General features: G+C 34.9%; 1 protein-coding gene across 2 annotated transcripts; it reads left to right on the plus strand.

Annotated features, from left to right (window-relative positions):
• Window positions 1-5,980: 5,980 nt before the first annotated feature.
• LOC125847963 (uncharacterized) lies at window positions 5,981-15,596 on the plus strand. 2 transcript variants are annotated; one of them, XM_049527729.1, is made up of 7 exons: window positions 5,985-6,213; window positions 7,231-7,378; window positions 7,900-8,091; window positions 10,107-10,235; window positions 10,434-10,603; window positions 13,510-13,640; window positions 15,188-15,596. In XM_049527729.1, exons 1-7 carry the CDS (start codon window positions 6,039-6,041, stop codon window positions 15,263-15,265), a joined length of 1,023 nt encoding a protein of 340 aa, XP_049383686.1. In that variant the 5' UTR covers window positions 5,985-6,038; the 3' UTR covers window positions 15,266-15,596. The 2 variants fall into 2 exon arrangements, with proteins under 2 accessions (XP_049383687.1, XP_049383686.1); XM_049527730.1 differs by lacking the exon at window positions 13,510-13,640 and having other exon boundaries at window positions 5,981-6,213.
• The last annotated feature ends 1,562 nt before the right edge of the window (window positions 15,597-17,158 follow it).

Genomic DNA, 17,158 nt, shown 5'->3' on the forward strand with positions numbered 1-17,158 from the left:
AGGGTTAGGGTCTTATAGTTAGGTTTAGAATGGTAATTAGTTAACTAACCACCCATCTTAACCCTTAATTAAATAACTAACTAAAACTAAGACCCCTAAACTAAAAACTAAAAACTTAAAAACTGCCAAGACTTACGACCATCCACCTACGGACCGTAGGTGGAGTTACGGACCGTGCTGGTCATCCGTCGTTTGGTACTGAGACTCCCTTTTGGGGGGTTCAAGTCTCCCACGACTCAGTATGGGCTCACGGCCATGACTTACGGTCCGTCGACCAGTCTACGGGCCGTGAGTCTTGGTCTCGTCGTTTGTTGGAGTTTTGGCAGCTTTTGGGTCCATGTTTGGGTCCTCCTCAAGGACCCTTAGGGGGTCCTTGGGGAGTCGTACGCGGACGTTTTGACCCTATGAACATATACTTACCTAATTTAAACCTTTTTACAAGATTATACCATCATACGACACTCCTAAACCTGTCCAAAAACCTAAGGACACACTACAACACATTCTTCTCTAGTTTCCGGACGTCATGGTCGTTTCTTGATGTTTAGACTTTTACTCTTCCAAACCAAGTCAATTGCATTAATTTAGGTTTAGAAACATCATTTTAACTATTTTTAAGTCATTATTCATAAGGTGAGGCTCTAACTTAAGTCATAGAATTTCCGGGGTGTTACAATAGGGTTTCTAATACAGGGTAAAACGACATAGTATTGGGTTAGCATAATTAGGAAAAAACCCAAAAGCCCTTCTTAAAAATATATGGCGACCTCACCAACGGCCAGACCTACGGTCCGTCGGTTAGACCACGGACCATCCTGGTTAGTCGTTTGTGAGTTCAGAGACCATCAATTTTGGACTCCCAATGATGGACTCATGTACGGTCCGTGGGTCCACCTATGGGTCATACATGCTCAGTCGTGGGTCTCAACTTTTGACTCTAAAATTTCTTTAAGTCTGGGACTCACCTACGAAACCTACCTACGAGACCTACGACTCATGCATAGGACACTGGATAGTCCTGATTAACCATTTGTAAATATTGGAACTTGACAATTTTTAGGATGTTTGGACTGGCCAACCACGGGTTGACCTACAGACCGTGTGTCAAACCACGGGCTGTTGGTGGCTCCGTTGGTATTGGCATCAGATCTTGGAAAGCTAAAAAACTCATCTTTTTGAATATGAGGTGTTACATATAGTGATACTAATCCAATTATTTGATAGTCAAGGTATAGATAATAAGGGCAAAATTATAGTACTATGCATGCAATGTTTGAACTTTATTGTCATAGTGAGTGTTTTCTTAGTCTCCAACATAGAAAATCATGCGATTGTATGTGAATGAGACTTCTTGGCACTAGAGTAGCGTTGTTGATTGATGATTATCTAAGGTTATTGGTGTATGTGTATGTAACTTTGGTGATGTCATTCATTAACCCCGCATGTGTTGACTTGAGAAATTGAGAATTTGCACTGACTCTGATACAAGAAAGAGGAAGGTGTTGTGTTTGTGGACTAAGTTACGTTGTTGAAAGTCATTTGATTATTGTAGGTTCTTAGAGTATGTTTGGATTATCTTAAAAGTTGGTTAAATCTACTTTTAAGTTATTTTTAGCTTTTGGAAGTGTTTGGCAAATTTAAAAATGCCTTGAAATAAGTTAAAAGTAGTTTAAAATAAGTTTAAAGGCAAAAGTAGGACTCTCCCTACTTTTTATTTTTTGACTTAAAATTCATTTAAGTTTGACTTTAAAAAGCTACTTTTTAAAACCTACTTCTTAAATCCAATCCAAACGGGCTCTTAGTCTTCTTCACCTAATTGTGTCGTGATGTGATAGTTGTGTTAGTCGCTTGAGGACAAGCAACAATTTTAAACTTAGGGTATTGATGTGTCACAAATTTACGGTACTTGTTATGCTCAAAACTTAGGACTAATGTATGTTATGTAGTGATTTTTAGAAAATATGATGTGTTTTGTAAAAAAAAAAAATTGCAGGTCAAACAGGATTTCAATAGTTAAGTGCTTAGAGACAGTAGTTAGTTTTTGACCATCTATGAGTCAATCTATGATCTGCGGTTTGAACCACGACCCGTATATAACAGTCATAATTTAGATTCAGAGACTTGTAATTTTTAGGGGTAGCAATATGAGCCATAAAAGTGTCTACAATTGGTAGATGAAAGTTGGGGTTTGAGAAGGTGCAAAAAGTTTAATTTCTACGAGGAAGAAGTACAAGCAGCAAAAATTTCCACGAATCGCAGTTTTTGTCCGTGGAAAAATTCCTAAGACTATCCAGTTGTTTTCATCCACAAGAGGGTTTACGACCCATAAATCAGTTCGTAAAAGTTGTTGATGCCAGTTTTTCTAATTTGCTTAGGATAAGTTTTTAATATCTATAAATACTTTTTCTAGATTTTATTTTACACTTCACGCTTATTTTATGGTCTGAATAAACAAAGAAACAAGTCTTTTTTGCGTTGTTCTTGAATTTGGAGAGATTTCAGACTTTAATTCGTGATTTTTGACTTTGAGTTTTAATTCAAGATTTTGAGTTTCTACTATTCATCTTGTAAATATATGATTATGCATATATTATTTATCATTGATTGTTATTATTCTTACTTGCTGGAGTAAAGGGGTAAAAGAATGGGAAATTGAATTATACAACGGGAATTTGAGGCTATCAACCCTCATCTAATAGCTTGATTTTGTCCAAAAATAGCTAATTTGAGATCAAGGGTAACATTTAGTAATGCAAACACCTATACGGGCCAAGTTGTGTGGTGACATTCATCTATTTAGGGGACCAACCCCTTAGGTAAACTTAACTTACCGATCTCACCTACACTAAAAAAGTTACTAATGTATATCCGATCTTACTAAGTTATGACTTCATGGAAATTGCAGAACTCTAGTTTCATCTTTTATTTGATTCAAAACATGTTCTCTTGACATTTTGTTGCTTGCTACTTGTGAAAAATATAAACATTTCCTTTTACACACACCCTTCAAAAATAACACGACTAAGAGCACAAATAATTATAACTGACTTGGGTCCTATCATATTCCTCTTCGGATCGATCCTAACATTTATTAGGTTCTATATTTGAGCAACAATCACTTTATACTTCTTCTGAAAGGTGTAATTTGTTGCGTAATAGAGATTCAGACAAACATTACCACTATAAAAAGATTTGATTGCATACAATACATCAATTGCAAAGTAAAATACGAAAAAAGGAAATCACAAATAATTAACAAAACAAAGAAAGGAAAAATACTTATAGAAACTCGAACAGTAGACCTTGCCTGTGGAATTGAAGTCGTGTAATTCTAACTTCCTTTGAGCGGGTTCATCTTAAGCATAAGAGAAACGACATAAAGTGACACATGAAGTTGTCCCAATTTTTTAAAAAAGACACACTAACTATGCGGGCGTCCTATCACCCCCTTAAACAATTTTGAACTGATATTATTATATCATTTTTTGTCCACCTAGCATAGAGATTGTACTCTCTTAAAGAACGTGAGCAACCTAAAATAATGAATATAACATTATTTTTACAAGTATTTTGTTATAAAACATAGTTTTTGTTTTTCTTAGTATTCTAACTTTTTTTTCCTTGTTATTTTTTCTCTTTCTTTCTTCAAAAATTCATGTCATCTCCATTAAAACTCCCCACTTTCAAAGTCACCATTTTTACCACAACTCCACTCTCCTTCTTTTACTACTACTAGTTTAACTCTCTTCAATTTAAATTTTATCTAAATATTTTTTACATTTCGAACAATGTGATAAACCCATTAGATTTCAAGATGATTAGGATATGTCATATAACTTTTTATCTGAAGTTCAATTAAGCTCTTTCAATTTTTGTGGAATTCATTGATTCTTTGAAAAGTATCATTTCTAATTTTAAAAATTATATGAAAACGAGATAAATTAATTTACGATACCTTCAAAATTTTAAATTTCTTAGAAAAATAATTAGTTTTGTTATCAATAACTCAGCAAAGTCTAAAAAATAGTATGATTTTTTTTTACTGATAGAATGAATTTAGCTGAAGAAGAAGAAAAAGAAAAGAAAAGAAAATGAGGGAGGTACTAAATTTAAAGTGGGGTGGGGGTGTGAGGGTGGAAGGTGAAGTAGAAAGAAAGGAAGATAATGGAGGGAGAGGGACAACTTGAAAGAGGGGGGGGGGGGGGGGGGGGGGGGATAGAAGGTGAAGTGGAGTTTAAAATAAAAATATATATTTCAATTAAATTAACACATGTTATGTAATGATTGGAGTGTGATAACACTTGCTCTTTAAAATCTTGGACTGATCGAAAGATGATGTAATAATATCGGTTCAAAATTGTTTGGGGGGAGGGAAATAGGACTCTCGCATAATTAATATATCATTTTGAAAATTCGAAACAATTTCAGGGTTTATGTTTTTTTTTCTCTAAATATAATAAGTGATTATGTGTTTAAACAAAACTTTTAACACAAAAATAATATAATTTTTCTGATAAAGAGAATTCAATTAAACCTTCTTGAACATACGTGAATTTGCTCCCATCCCCACCATCACATCATCATCATAGTTATTACTCCCCCGTCCACTTTTAATTGTCATGGTTTCTTTTTTTAGAGTCAAGTGATAAAAACTTTGACTAATATTTTACGATGTATTTTTTAATCATATTGATATGCGAAAAATTGTAATTTATAGTATTTTTTGTATAGTTTTTGAATATCTAATTTTTTTGCCTAATATCGANTATATCATTTTGAAAATTCGAAACAATTTCAGGGTTTATGTTTTTTTTTCTCTAAATATAATAAGTGATTATGTGTTTAAACAAAACTTTTAACACAAAAATAATATAATTTTTCTGATAAAGAGAATTCAATTAAACCTTCTTGAACATACGTGAATTTGCTCCCATCCCCACCATCACATCATCATCATAGTTATTACTCCCCCAGTCCACTTTTAATTGTCATGATTTCTTTTTTTAGAGTCAAGCGATAAAAACTTTGGCTAACATTTTACGATGTATTTTTTAATCATATCGATATGCGAAAAATTGTAATTTATAGTATTTTCCGTATAGTTTTTGAATATCTAATTTTTTTTGCCTAATATCGAATTAATATAATCTAATTTAATTTTGAAAATTAGTCAAACTGACTTTCGAAAAGCACAACATAATAATTAAAAGTGGACGGAGGAAGTAATTATTTGCAACAAATTTTAAACATATGGAAAATAAAAAAACCACACAAATAAAATTGAAGAAACATGAATATTGTATTGATAATAATGCGGTACAATTTTGTTCCTTCCTTGATTCTTTTCTCATAAGATTTATCCATGATTCGAGGGCCGTTAGTGGCATATTTTCCGAACTTGGATGATTTGGATTTGATCTCTTTATAAATACTCCATGAATTTGCAGAATATTTGAGATTTCGATCTCTTTATGAAATTTTTGAGTTTCTGATCTCATTATGAATATTCCATGAATTTGTGGTGGAATTTTCGAGATTTCGATCTCTTTATAGAATTTTTGAGATGCCTTTTCAAGGGAATATAATATCTTTAGGCATGAACCAATATTTAGGATTAAATAGCCTCCAAGAATCTTAGTTGGAATTGAACACACATTGTTGAGTCTCAACTCAAATTAGACACGTCTTTACAAAATTTCAATATCTACCATAATCACTAGCATTAATCATTATCATCATTATTAGTATAAACCATCTGCATTATCACTAGGGAACATAATATTAATTTTTATAATTTAATTATTTGAATGGTATATTTACTATGATTACAAATTAAAACATTATACACGTGAAGCAACCGTTTTACTATCATTTTAGCAGTCGTAAATCGAAGTCAACTGGTGTTACACAGTACAACCCCCATTCGTGTATATATTGAATTGAAATGAAAAAAAAAAATCAATTCGAATCGTATTCTATATTTATCCTAAAATATCTTAATCCTCCGCCCATTGAAATTGCTGTTGCTGTTGGTGAAAATGGGTTCAGAATCTGATGATTGCAAGGTGATCTTGGGTGTAGATGGCGGCACTACCTCCACTGTGTGTGTTTGCATGCCACTTCTTCCCTTTTCCGATATCCATAATCTCCCTGATCCACTTCCACTTCTCGGCCGTGCCGTTGCCGGCTCTTCTAATTTTAATAGTGTTGGAGGTATATATATATATTTTACTTGTGAGATTTGGACAATTCAGAATTCCCCTTTTCAGAAACCCTTAAATTCATTGGAAAATATAATTTATTGATAAAGCAGGCCAATATCAGCAGAATGGATGATTAGACCTAATTGCTGCTTTGTATTTAAGGGTTTCAATATATGAATGTGTCCGCTATAATTCAAGCGAAAAAGGGATTTTTTTTTTTTTTTTTTGATATGTTGGTTGCTTTATTTTCTGGGGTGCTTGTTAGTTATTCGATAAAAATAATTTGGAAGACCTTTTTGAGTTTTTGGTATCTAACTATTCTTTGTGCTTTCTCGGGTGGGGCAGGGGAAGAAGGTAGAAAGAAATGAAGTAGTTCATACTAATCATTCAACTATCTCTTAATTCCACACTAGTTGAGGTCAACTGAATCTGACAGACGCATCTTTTTCTATTGGGAGGGCACTCCTAGTAGTGGGTATTTCGTAGGACTTTTGATATCCATTGCCCAATCTATGGTCGTCTGTACGTGGGTGGATGTTCCAAATCCAAATAAATTGAGTGTTCGGAGGATTCATCATAGTTATGCTATATTTATGCTGGTTGTCCACCTGCCACAACCATCCTTCTTTATCTGCACTTGAGACTGACTAAGCTGGGGAAAGCTTACATAGCGGAATTAAGTAGGTCAAAATCAGAAGCAAAATTTATATATGTAAACATTAGGATATTTGTACTTGACCATAAGCCTAAGGTCTTGAATTATTATGTCATTTGTTAAACATGCCTTTTGGATTATTTTGAGGGTCATCATTGCAAGTTAATTATATTGGATTCAAATTTAATGCTATGAGCAGAATAATACTGTGTATGTCTGGATTTCAACTGTTGTTCAATTGTTGAAGTTTGTTAAATCAACTGCTAGAAGTGTTTTCCTTACGATTGGAGTAATGTCATAAGACAGAAATGTTCTCGATTCCTAATAGATATGAGTTTCTGTTTCTTTATCATTCTCGGTTGATGTTTACAGAAGATGTAGCTAGAGAAACACTGGAAAAGATTATAGCAGAAGCACTGTCTGATGCTGGTGTCAAACGGTCAGCTGTTCAAGCGATTTGTTTGGGTTTATCCGGTGTGAACCATTCAAAGGATCAGGAAAAAATATTAGGCTGGCTGAGGTTTGCTCCGTGCGCTCATTTGTTAAAAGATATTTTTGCTTGTGGAGTTAATCTTGTATGCAACTTTTGAATTTAGTCTCAATATTAGGCTGCTGACATTTGCTTTTAATCACTGAGAATTCTTCTGTTCCAGCTTCAAAACTCGGTGGAATAAGGGGTTCTGTCCCTCCTCTACCCTTCTCCACTCAAATATTAGACTTGGCCCACCACCAGAACTTGAACTCGTGATGTGCTCTTACCTTACATCCTGTGTTGTACTATCTTCGTCAATGAACTATCGCCTGGGAGCTTCAGTTGTGCTAATTTTTAGCAAGCAATTTCACATAATTGTGTCTTGTACTCTAATTGTTTCGAAATTATGGGACATTTTGGACCCTGAGCTAATTGTTCCAAAATTATGGCGCATTCGGATCTTGATATGCAAAATAATTTATAGTATTGATAACGATGTATTTAGAAAATTTATTCCAAATGTATATACATTTCACTAAATAATTGTCAAAACTATGATATTTTTACAGGAGCACATTCCCAAGTCATGTTAAGTTGTATATTCAGAATGATGCCGTGGCTGCTCTAGCAAGTGGCACGATGGGAAAACTTCATGGCTGTGTTTTAATAGCTGGTACTGGAAGCATTTCTTATGGATTTACTGAAGACGGAAGAGAAGCTCGGGCTGCGGGTGCGGGACCTGTTTTGGGTGATTGGGGGAGGTAAAGTTGGTGCGTATTCATGTACATATTCTTCTATATTTTCCTCTTCCCCATAACATGAAAAAGACGAATATGTGGAGAAATATATTCTGCAAACATATACAGGAAATTAATTGCTTTTTTGTTTTAGCTTTCTGCCTTTTTTGTCATAAGAATAATATACTTCTGCTGATGTAGAATTCTGGCATATCAATTGGCATTAAAAAGGTCTCCTTATGCATGGTAAAGTTTAGTGGTGTAGCTTTCTATGCTGCTAATATTGTAAATTGCACCATTGGTGAGGATGCTATTATGTTCTGAATAACAGTTGAATTTTCAGATTTGTTTGCACAGTGGCAGATATTCATCTAGCATGCCAGCTGATGGCTAAACTAGAAATCTTGAACTTGTTGCATGAGTAAAGAATTTTGTAAATATAGAAAGTGATTTGTATAGATGACAGTTCTGCTTTTGATTAGAGTTGGACTTTATACTAAAACTGGTACAAGATTCTGGCTTTGTGTCCTTGTAGATTATTTTACTTCAATGTATAGGACTCTAGTGAATTTATTGCTGCTCAGAGGTTGCGTTTTAAATCTAAACTCATTCAGAATATGTTCTGAATTAGAGAACTTAGTCCTTTCCTGTTGGAGCACTTGAACTAACTCTTTTACTAGTTGTGTATCTTAGTTGAGGACATTGAAATGATACTCAGTTCTCCTTATTCTGGTTGACTGATGAATTTGGTTATAGCTACTTTAATTTGACAATTGAAAGAGAGAAAAAAATATCGAAGGAATAAGAAGAGATATCAGAGAACTGTATTCTCTGCTTTAGCAACTTTATTTACATATTCAAATGCATTCAGTTTCCATGTGCATCTCAAATTGACAGTAACTCTGGATTCTCCTTCAAGCTTGTCACAAATGTCATATTTCATGTGCCTAGCTTTCAATGAGGTTATATGGAATAGCTCCTCTACACCCTTGGTTAAGGCCATGGTGAGTTGATCCCAGTTTTTGGGGCTGGTATTATGATTTCATGTGCAACTTCTCATTGACATAGTGTCTATTTTCGTTAACATGATTGGTTATATCACGTTGAAGTGGATTAGGAGCAATACTCATTTCTCCCTTGTCCTGATATGGTGTCATTGGATGCATTATAAAATTTAAACCTTGCACTGAGCATCACGGTCAATGTAAGTCATCAATGCTAGAGCTATCCCTTGATGCTTTGCTTTGGCACCTAATTGGGCTGCCACAGATTGAATTAATTCAGGTGACCATATTTCACCTAACTTTATCAGGGGTAAGCTTTTTGTAAGTACATGTGATATTCTGCTTTGATGCCTGTTTCTAGTTCATGTGGTTATTGAAAGAGAATAGTATTACTTTTCTAGAGCCCTTTAAAAGTGAAAAATTCAATATTTTAAATCCGACGGACGTCCATTCTTGAAGTACATCTCAAGCAAAATTTTTAAGGAGAATCTATCCAACTGACTTTGAAAAAATGAGTCTTATCTAATACTGGTTTTAGGATTTTGATAAGTTTGAGAACACACATGTACTATACTTTCTCTTGTTTTCTGTTAATTTCTCAATGACTATAGTGATATGTTCAAATTCGCACTTGTCCATTAGTTACATTTGGGTTAGGATACTCCTGGCACAAAGCAGTTAAGGATCTATAATTTGTTTGTTTTCTGTACCTTATTTGTACGTCATTTTTGTGTTTTTGAGGCGAAATAGCCCCAGATCAAGGATGGGGCTGAATACTACTTTAATAGTTGATACCTGATACTACTAATTTTTCAAACTGTCATGTATGTTCTTTTTTGTGTTCATGTCATAGTGTTCAGTGTTCACTGTTCAGGATATACACTTATTTAGGTTTGTTGCAAAAGAAAAAGAACAATAAGTAAACAAATGAATAAATGAAGAAAGGACACAGAAGTATTTGATAAAGATTATGCCACAAGTGAATTTGCTACTCCTTTCGAACATGATTATAACTACCAGTTCCTGATAGTGCAGTGGCTATGGGATTGCAGCTCAGGCATTGATTGCAGTGATGAGGGCTCATGATGGTCGAGGTCCACAAACAATGCTCTCAAGTTGTATTCTACAGTCACTAGGTCTTTCTTCTCCAGACGAACTCATAGGGTATCTTCTCTAAACTGATGCATCAAAGTTGATGGACATTTGAAGTGCCTTCTCCAGCTTCTTCCATTAGGGAAAGGATTGTAGATGAATGAAACCCACCCTGGGAAACATTTACACCATATAAACTGATGAAAATTAAAGAATATATGCTTGAGAACAAAATTTCAGCTGTTTCATTTCATTCTTATTGGTATCTAGGTGGACCTATGCAGATCCATCTTGGGCTCGCATTGCAGCACTTGTCCCAGTAGTTGTATCCTGTGCGGAGGATGGTGATCAAGTTGCTGACGAGATCTTACATAATGCAGTTCAAGAATTGGCTATAAGTGTCAAAGCTGTTGTCCAGAGACTACATTTGGCCGGGGAAGGTTTGACATTGATTTTAATAAAAAAGTTCTAATTTTATATGTTTCTATCATGCTCTTTTTTGCATGCACTTAAACCTCGATGATCAATGACAATGTAAGAGATACATGTCTACTCAGCAACTTTTCCCTTGTTATCCTCTCCTCTACACAGTATTGATGTAGGTTCTATACTTTCTGGTATACTTCTTGTATACAGGTTGTCTAAACATCACTAAAATTATTTACCGTATCAAAAGCAAAAAAAAACCTGCTAGTACTCTCCTATTCACACCTCGTTCTAATTTTGTGACTGAGGTAACTAAGAGAGAACGCGAAATTCTACGGTTGAAGAAGATGAGCCGAGCCGTTGCAGATTTGAAGATCTTTTTTCAGATTTGCAGATGATTTTCATATTATTATTGGCTTGTGATAGATATTACTCCCTCTGTCCCAATTTATGGGACTTACTTTCCTTCTTGGTCAGTCCCAAAAAGAATGACACATTTCTATATTAAGTAACAGTTTAAATTTTAAAATGTCTACTTTACCCTTAATGAAATGATTTATAGTCACACAAATTTCTATCATTCATTTTGGACCACAAGTTTTAAAAGNTATCAAAAGCAAAAAAAAAAAAAAAAAACCTGCTAGTACTCTCCTATTCACACCTCGTTCTAATTTTGTGACTGAGGTAACTAAGAGAGAATGCGAAACTCTACGGTTGAAGAAGATGAGCCGAGCCGTTGCAGATTTGAAGATCTTTTTTCAGATGTGCAGATGATTTTCATATTATTATTGGCCTGTGATATATATTACTCCCTCTGTCCCAATTTATGGGATTTACTTTCCTTTTTGGTCAGTCCAAAAAGAATGACACATTTCTATATTAAGTAGCAGTTTAACTTTAAAATGTCTATTTTACCCTTAATGAAATGATTTATAGTCACACAAATTTCTATCATTCATTTTGGACCACAAGTTTTAAAAGTCTCCCCTTCTTAAACTCCATGCCGAGTTAATGGGACGGAGGGAGTAATATTTTAAATCACAGATTATGTTTAGGTCTTTTAGGTTCAGTTAATATCTCCTGCCATTGTCATCTTCTCCTATGATCTTCACTTTGATTAGCTTACTTTTGTGCTCTCTCTTTCTATAAGTAAGACCCTCGTTTCTTCGTATTCAAAACTGATAAAGACTATGAGTTAATGTTAGCTGGGTGGGGTGCTATAAAGACATTTCTTTCTTGATGCCTTGAATCAATGAAGATGAGATTCCTCTATTAATTTGGGAATCCTTGGAATTATGCTAATATCCTTTTAAATGTAGCTCATGAAGAATAAAAAAATTGTGCAGTATAAAAATATGGGTTGCCTTATATTCTTGAGATTTTTGTTAGATCTGTTGATTATTCTTTATGTATTTTTAAGTTACTTGCATACATTTCTTTATGGTTTAGATTAGTTGTTAATCTAAATTTCTTTTAGGCCATTGTCATTATTTCCTTGTTTTCTGTTTGCTTATATTTTACTCCCTCCGTCCCAATTTATGTGTTGAGTTTGACTGGGCACTTTAAGATATATGGGAAGACTTTGCAATGTTCCAAAATTATCCTTAAAATAAATGAATCTTTGAATAGAAGAGTACACCTTTGTGGAGTTTTTGCTAAATAAGTGGGAACCCAACATGGGTAATTTTTTTGTTTTGTTTTGAAGTTTGTAACTTTGTATTTCTATAAATGTTAAAAAACAAAGTACTTCGGTATACTGAACCCAATTTACAGCAAAAAGACTCCTAAGAAACTGAAGCTATTCTAATCTCCTAAATGGAGTCTAGTACATCTAGAAGTTCTACAGTTTCTTTTGAGTGTGCCTGTCTACACCAAAAACAAAAGAGCAGAATACAGTTCACTTTTATCTTCTGCAATGAGTTGCTCCTATTCTCAAAACATCTGGAATTCCTTTCTTTCCAAACTGTCCACCATATGATAGGTGGTACAATTCTCCATCTGGCGCTGTCTCTAACCTCCCATCCTGCTTCTTCCCAGCTTGCTAAAGTCGCTGATAGGTTTCCTGGCATTGTCCATGTGATGCCTCTGAGAGCCAGAAACATCCTCCATATTTGACTTGTGATTTTGCAATGTTGGAAAAGGTCTCACTGTCTCAGTACATACACTGCATCTAGGGCATATAGTAATCCCTCTTTTCATCAGGTTGTCTTGGCCCTTGGGTGAGAACAGCTTCTCTTGTCAGAAGCCAGAAGCCTGACAAAACAATTAACCTTAAAACGTACCTTGGTCTTCCAAATGTGTTTCCAGGGCCACTCATCAATTTGGTAATTGGATTGATTCAGGTCGTTATAGGCTACATTCACTTTATAAGCACCACTAGTCCACTACTGTGACCATTTCACCACTATTAAACCCTTCCTGCAGATCACCCCAAGTTTCCAACAGATTGTAGAAAGAAGTGACAAAGTGTAAATATCAGGTAAGCTCTCTTGCAGGATCTCAGTTCCTATCCATACCTCATTCCAGAAATCAGTTGTTTTCCTAACATGGGTAAGTTGTTGATAGTGTCATTAAGTATTTGTCAAATAAGGAAATGTGTCATTCTTTTTGGGAGTGACTAAATAGGGAAGTGTGTCATATAAATTGAGACAGAGGGAGTAGTTAGATATGGAGTCTTATTTCTGGTAAGAATTCTAGCTTGTTCAAGGCTCTCTATTCGATAAACAGGACTCTTGTATACTCCTACTTTGTATTTACACTGGATGAAAAGCTTATCAATTGATAGGGTTTTACATCTCTTTCTCTAAAACTGTCTAATTTATTCTCTTAATTTATCTCATTTCCATTTTTGCAATTTCCTTCCCTGGCCTTTCTCCTATCTTCCTTTTGGCATCAAATTTGTGCATGTTGACAACTGCAGATGGGAAAGGCTCCTTCCCTGTTGTTATGGTTGGAGGCGTACTTGGAGCTAACAAGAAGTGGAATATAGGGAATGAAGTTACTAATTCTATTTTAAAGACTTATCCTGCAGCTTGTATAATTCGACCAAAGGTTAGTACTGTTCTCTCAGTATGATTGATTCTTGTCCAGTTTTTAACGACAACATTGGGTAGGAAAAGAGATTCTTTTCATACTGCTTTCTTTGAAGTTGGTTGAAGGAAAATGCAATCTTGGTTGTCATTCAATATTTCAGTTGATATTGCCATACTTTCCTGCTTTCTGTTGTTTGTGCAGTCTTTGTTAGATCCTCGCTTTATTGTGCTCCTTATCTTCCGTTATAGTTGGAGGCTTGGACCTGCGAGTGCAATGAGGGAGTACAGGACTAATAAAATATGATTGGTTTAGCTTAGTGAAAGATGTTACTTTGTTATGCGTCCAAAATTCTACTCTACATGCATTAAGGGAAATGTTTGTGTTGAAATCCTTTCAAGCGAATAATACAAAGCTTATATGATAGATTTGGAAATGGCATTTTAGATACCCAGGAAAAGCAATTGAGAAGCTTTAAGTTTATTATATAGCTCACAGCTAACTCATAGCTATCTTAGACTTCTCAAATACATTAGGCTTCCCTCAGAAATGCAATATATAGTCTCTCCATCCTGAAAAAGAAATAGGAAACATGAAAGGATGTGGAGTTCGAGGGTAAATCTAAACTTTTGCTGTAACTTTGTAAAAATAAAAGCTTACATGTGTAAAAACTACATAAAAGTGATATAAATCAAAAGTACCACTGTCATTCTTTTTCATTTCATTTGTTTAAAAAGAAATGACGGGTTTAGAGTGCAATAGTTAAAGTATCTAATATTTGACCCTTCGGGGTGGCCCAGTGGTTTGGGCTTGGGACTTCCATGTTGGAGGTCTCAAGTTCAAAACCCCTTGCCAGCGAAAGCATGGGGTTTGTCTTCTGGGTCGAGCTCGTCGCACCAGGCTTGCCTAGTGCGGGTTACCTCTCCTATGTGGTTTGTGAGCTATTGCTTAGAAGCAGGGGTTTTACCCTGTGCGCACTCAAAGGGTAGCGGCTGCGGGTTTCCCTTGTCATAAAAAAAAAAAAAAAAATCTAATATTTGATGTAAATTAGTTTCCTCAATCTTTTTGACATAGAATTTACATGTGTAGGAACTCCTTATAGTACTATCAAACATAACTTCTACTAATAAAGCTATTTAGGAAACTTCCAAATATGTTGTGGTAAAGAAAAAGATGTTTGCTTACCATTGTGTCGTATAAAAAGATTGGTTTACCTATAAAAAAACGGATTTTAAGAAGCATATGAGTCTTCTAATTCTTTGCTACTTCTCTTCATTCTTTTCAAGGGGTGTGAGATTCCATTAATTCTTGTAACCTAAAAGGTAAAAGCTAAATATTGGTCCCGTCTTGTGAATCCTTTTGACATGTTTTCTCCTTTGATCTCTGAGATAGCTACATTATCTGTCAACGGTTTCTTATGCAGATGAATAACAAAGTAAGCAGGATACAAGTTTCTTTTTTCTCTACTTTACCCATTTTTTCTTAAATTAGCTTCGTCTTTCTTCCAGGGAACTGTTATCGTCTTAATTTTCTCCTATGTTTAATGCTTCTGTCACACAATTCTTCAGGTGGAGCCTGCAGTAGGAGCTGCTTTACTTGCATTAAATTTCCTGATGAAAGAAACAGTAGTGAATGACCACAGTTGAAACCTGATTGTACAGATCTGAAAGTGTTCTAACTGTATGACCATTGATTTCAACTCCGGGCATGTATGTCCATAGATCAGTGGATTATATTATCTACTTTCCTCTTTTTCCTTTGCCTATGCAGACTGCTAAATGTGATCAGGTATTCAAATGATCCCCCACCATATTGCTGTAAAGTATCTTTGTTTGCTAAGGTTGGCAGTCTTTTTATGCTGGGGAACTGGAAGGAGATTGTGTGGTAATAGTTGCATTTGTATTGCAAATGGATACATAAAATTAATGACAATACCAATATCTATATAATAATCTTTTACGACATTCTCCTCTCTCGAGAAAGAATCTCTATTTTCCATTCATGGCCGTTTTGGGAGTTGGGTTGAACACTTGTTCATAGATCGCATGAATATTCTTCTTAAAGATTGGAACGCAACAGTTCGTTCTCTTTTACTTTGGTCCAATCTACGCTTAAGCTGATATCCCTGTCTATTCCATGCAAATTAGTTATGTGTTCCTGCAACAACTTGTTATCATATAGATGACATCTAGAAAACGAAGTGTTTACATTTGCTAAACTGGGACTGTTACACCAATTGATGCAAACAAGAAGTGAAAATGGAAACGGTTGAAACTTACGAATACTAAAGACTCACTAACTTTGTCCATGAAGCCTCTATTAGACTGAGATAGGTGTCGGGACCAGACCTATGACTACCTTAACAAAGAACTAATTGTCTACTCATACTGAAAGGCATAAATAAATAGAGCCCTCTGAAAGCACGGAGGTCTCACCAACTATGTTGATAGAAGATCTCCACGAAGCTTCTATTGTTGATCCTGAACAAATGTATTTGCATCATTTAAAGATGAAGCATCGAATGACGTCCATACATGGAATGTATGGTATGTAATACGACTGAATGAAATAATAAGCTAGTTGAATGGAACTGGAAGTAACTCATCCGAAAGTAAAGCATGTAAATGCAATGAAAACAAGTAAAGCTTTACAACTGAGGTATGCAATAATATTAAATACTAAAATAGTATACTTTTACTTTTCTTGAGGAGTTTCTCTAATTGACAACCATCACAATGAACTTCATTATGATACAACGTCTCGACCACATTGTCAGAGTCATCCAGTACCTTGCTAGAGTAAAGGACAACATTAGCTGAACTTATGAATCCATATCTAAGCTCTTACCAATGGCTATGCAAGGAATTTTCCAAATCAACGACACAATCCTATCCTACGTTGGCTATATAGTTTATGGGGTTTTGCATTATCTTAACCCTTATCCAACTCGGTGCTCAATAGTACTCTCAAAACAATGCAATACTGTTCAATAAATGTAGATGCCTCATTTAGGGAAAAGGTCCCACTTTAGGGCGAAAATTGAAAATATATTACTTTAAGTCTATGCTCAATAATACTTCTTTAGAACTGAACTATAAAAAAAATTGACTATGCTTTTCTGAAAATCTGACTACCCTTTCTCAAGTTTGAGATATGCCTTCTTTAAAATTGAAGATGTTTTCTTTAAGAAATTGTCTATACTTTGTTTATGAAAGGGAAAAGGGATAAATTCACCCCCGAACTTGTCTCAAAAAGTCAATTACACGTTTAAACTAATATAGTGACCTATTACACACCTCTGCTACTAAATAATGAATTTTTTTACCCCTGAGATGTGTAGCACCATTCTCACAATGGGAAGTGTATCACACTTACGCCACATCAATGTCATGTCACTGCCACATCAGATGACATGTCAAATTTTGACTAAAATTCTCCATATCATTCAATTGTTTCTTCTTCAATGAACACCACCATGAAACCACTACCATTGCCACCATATTACTACAAATCTATATATTTCACCATGAAAATCAAAA

Source organism: Solanum stenotomum, chromosome 12 (assembly GCF_019186545.1).
Source record: "Solanum stenotomum isolate F172 chromosome 12, ASM1918654v1, whole genome shotgun sequence".
Taxonomy (NCBI): Eukaryota; Viridiplantae; Streptophyta; class Magnoliopsida; order Solanales; family Solanaceae; genus Solanum; species Solanum stenotomum.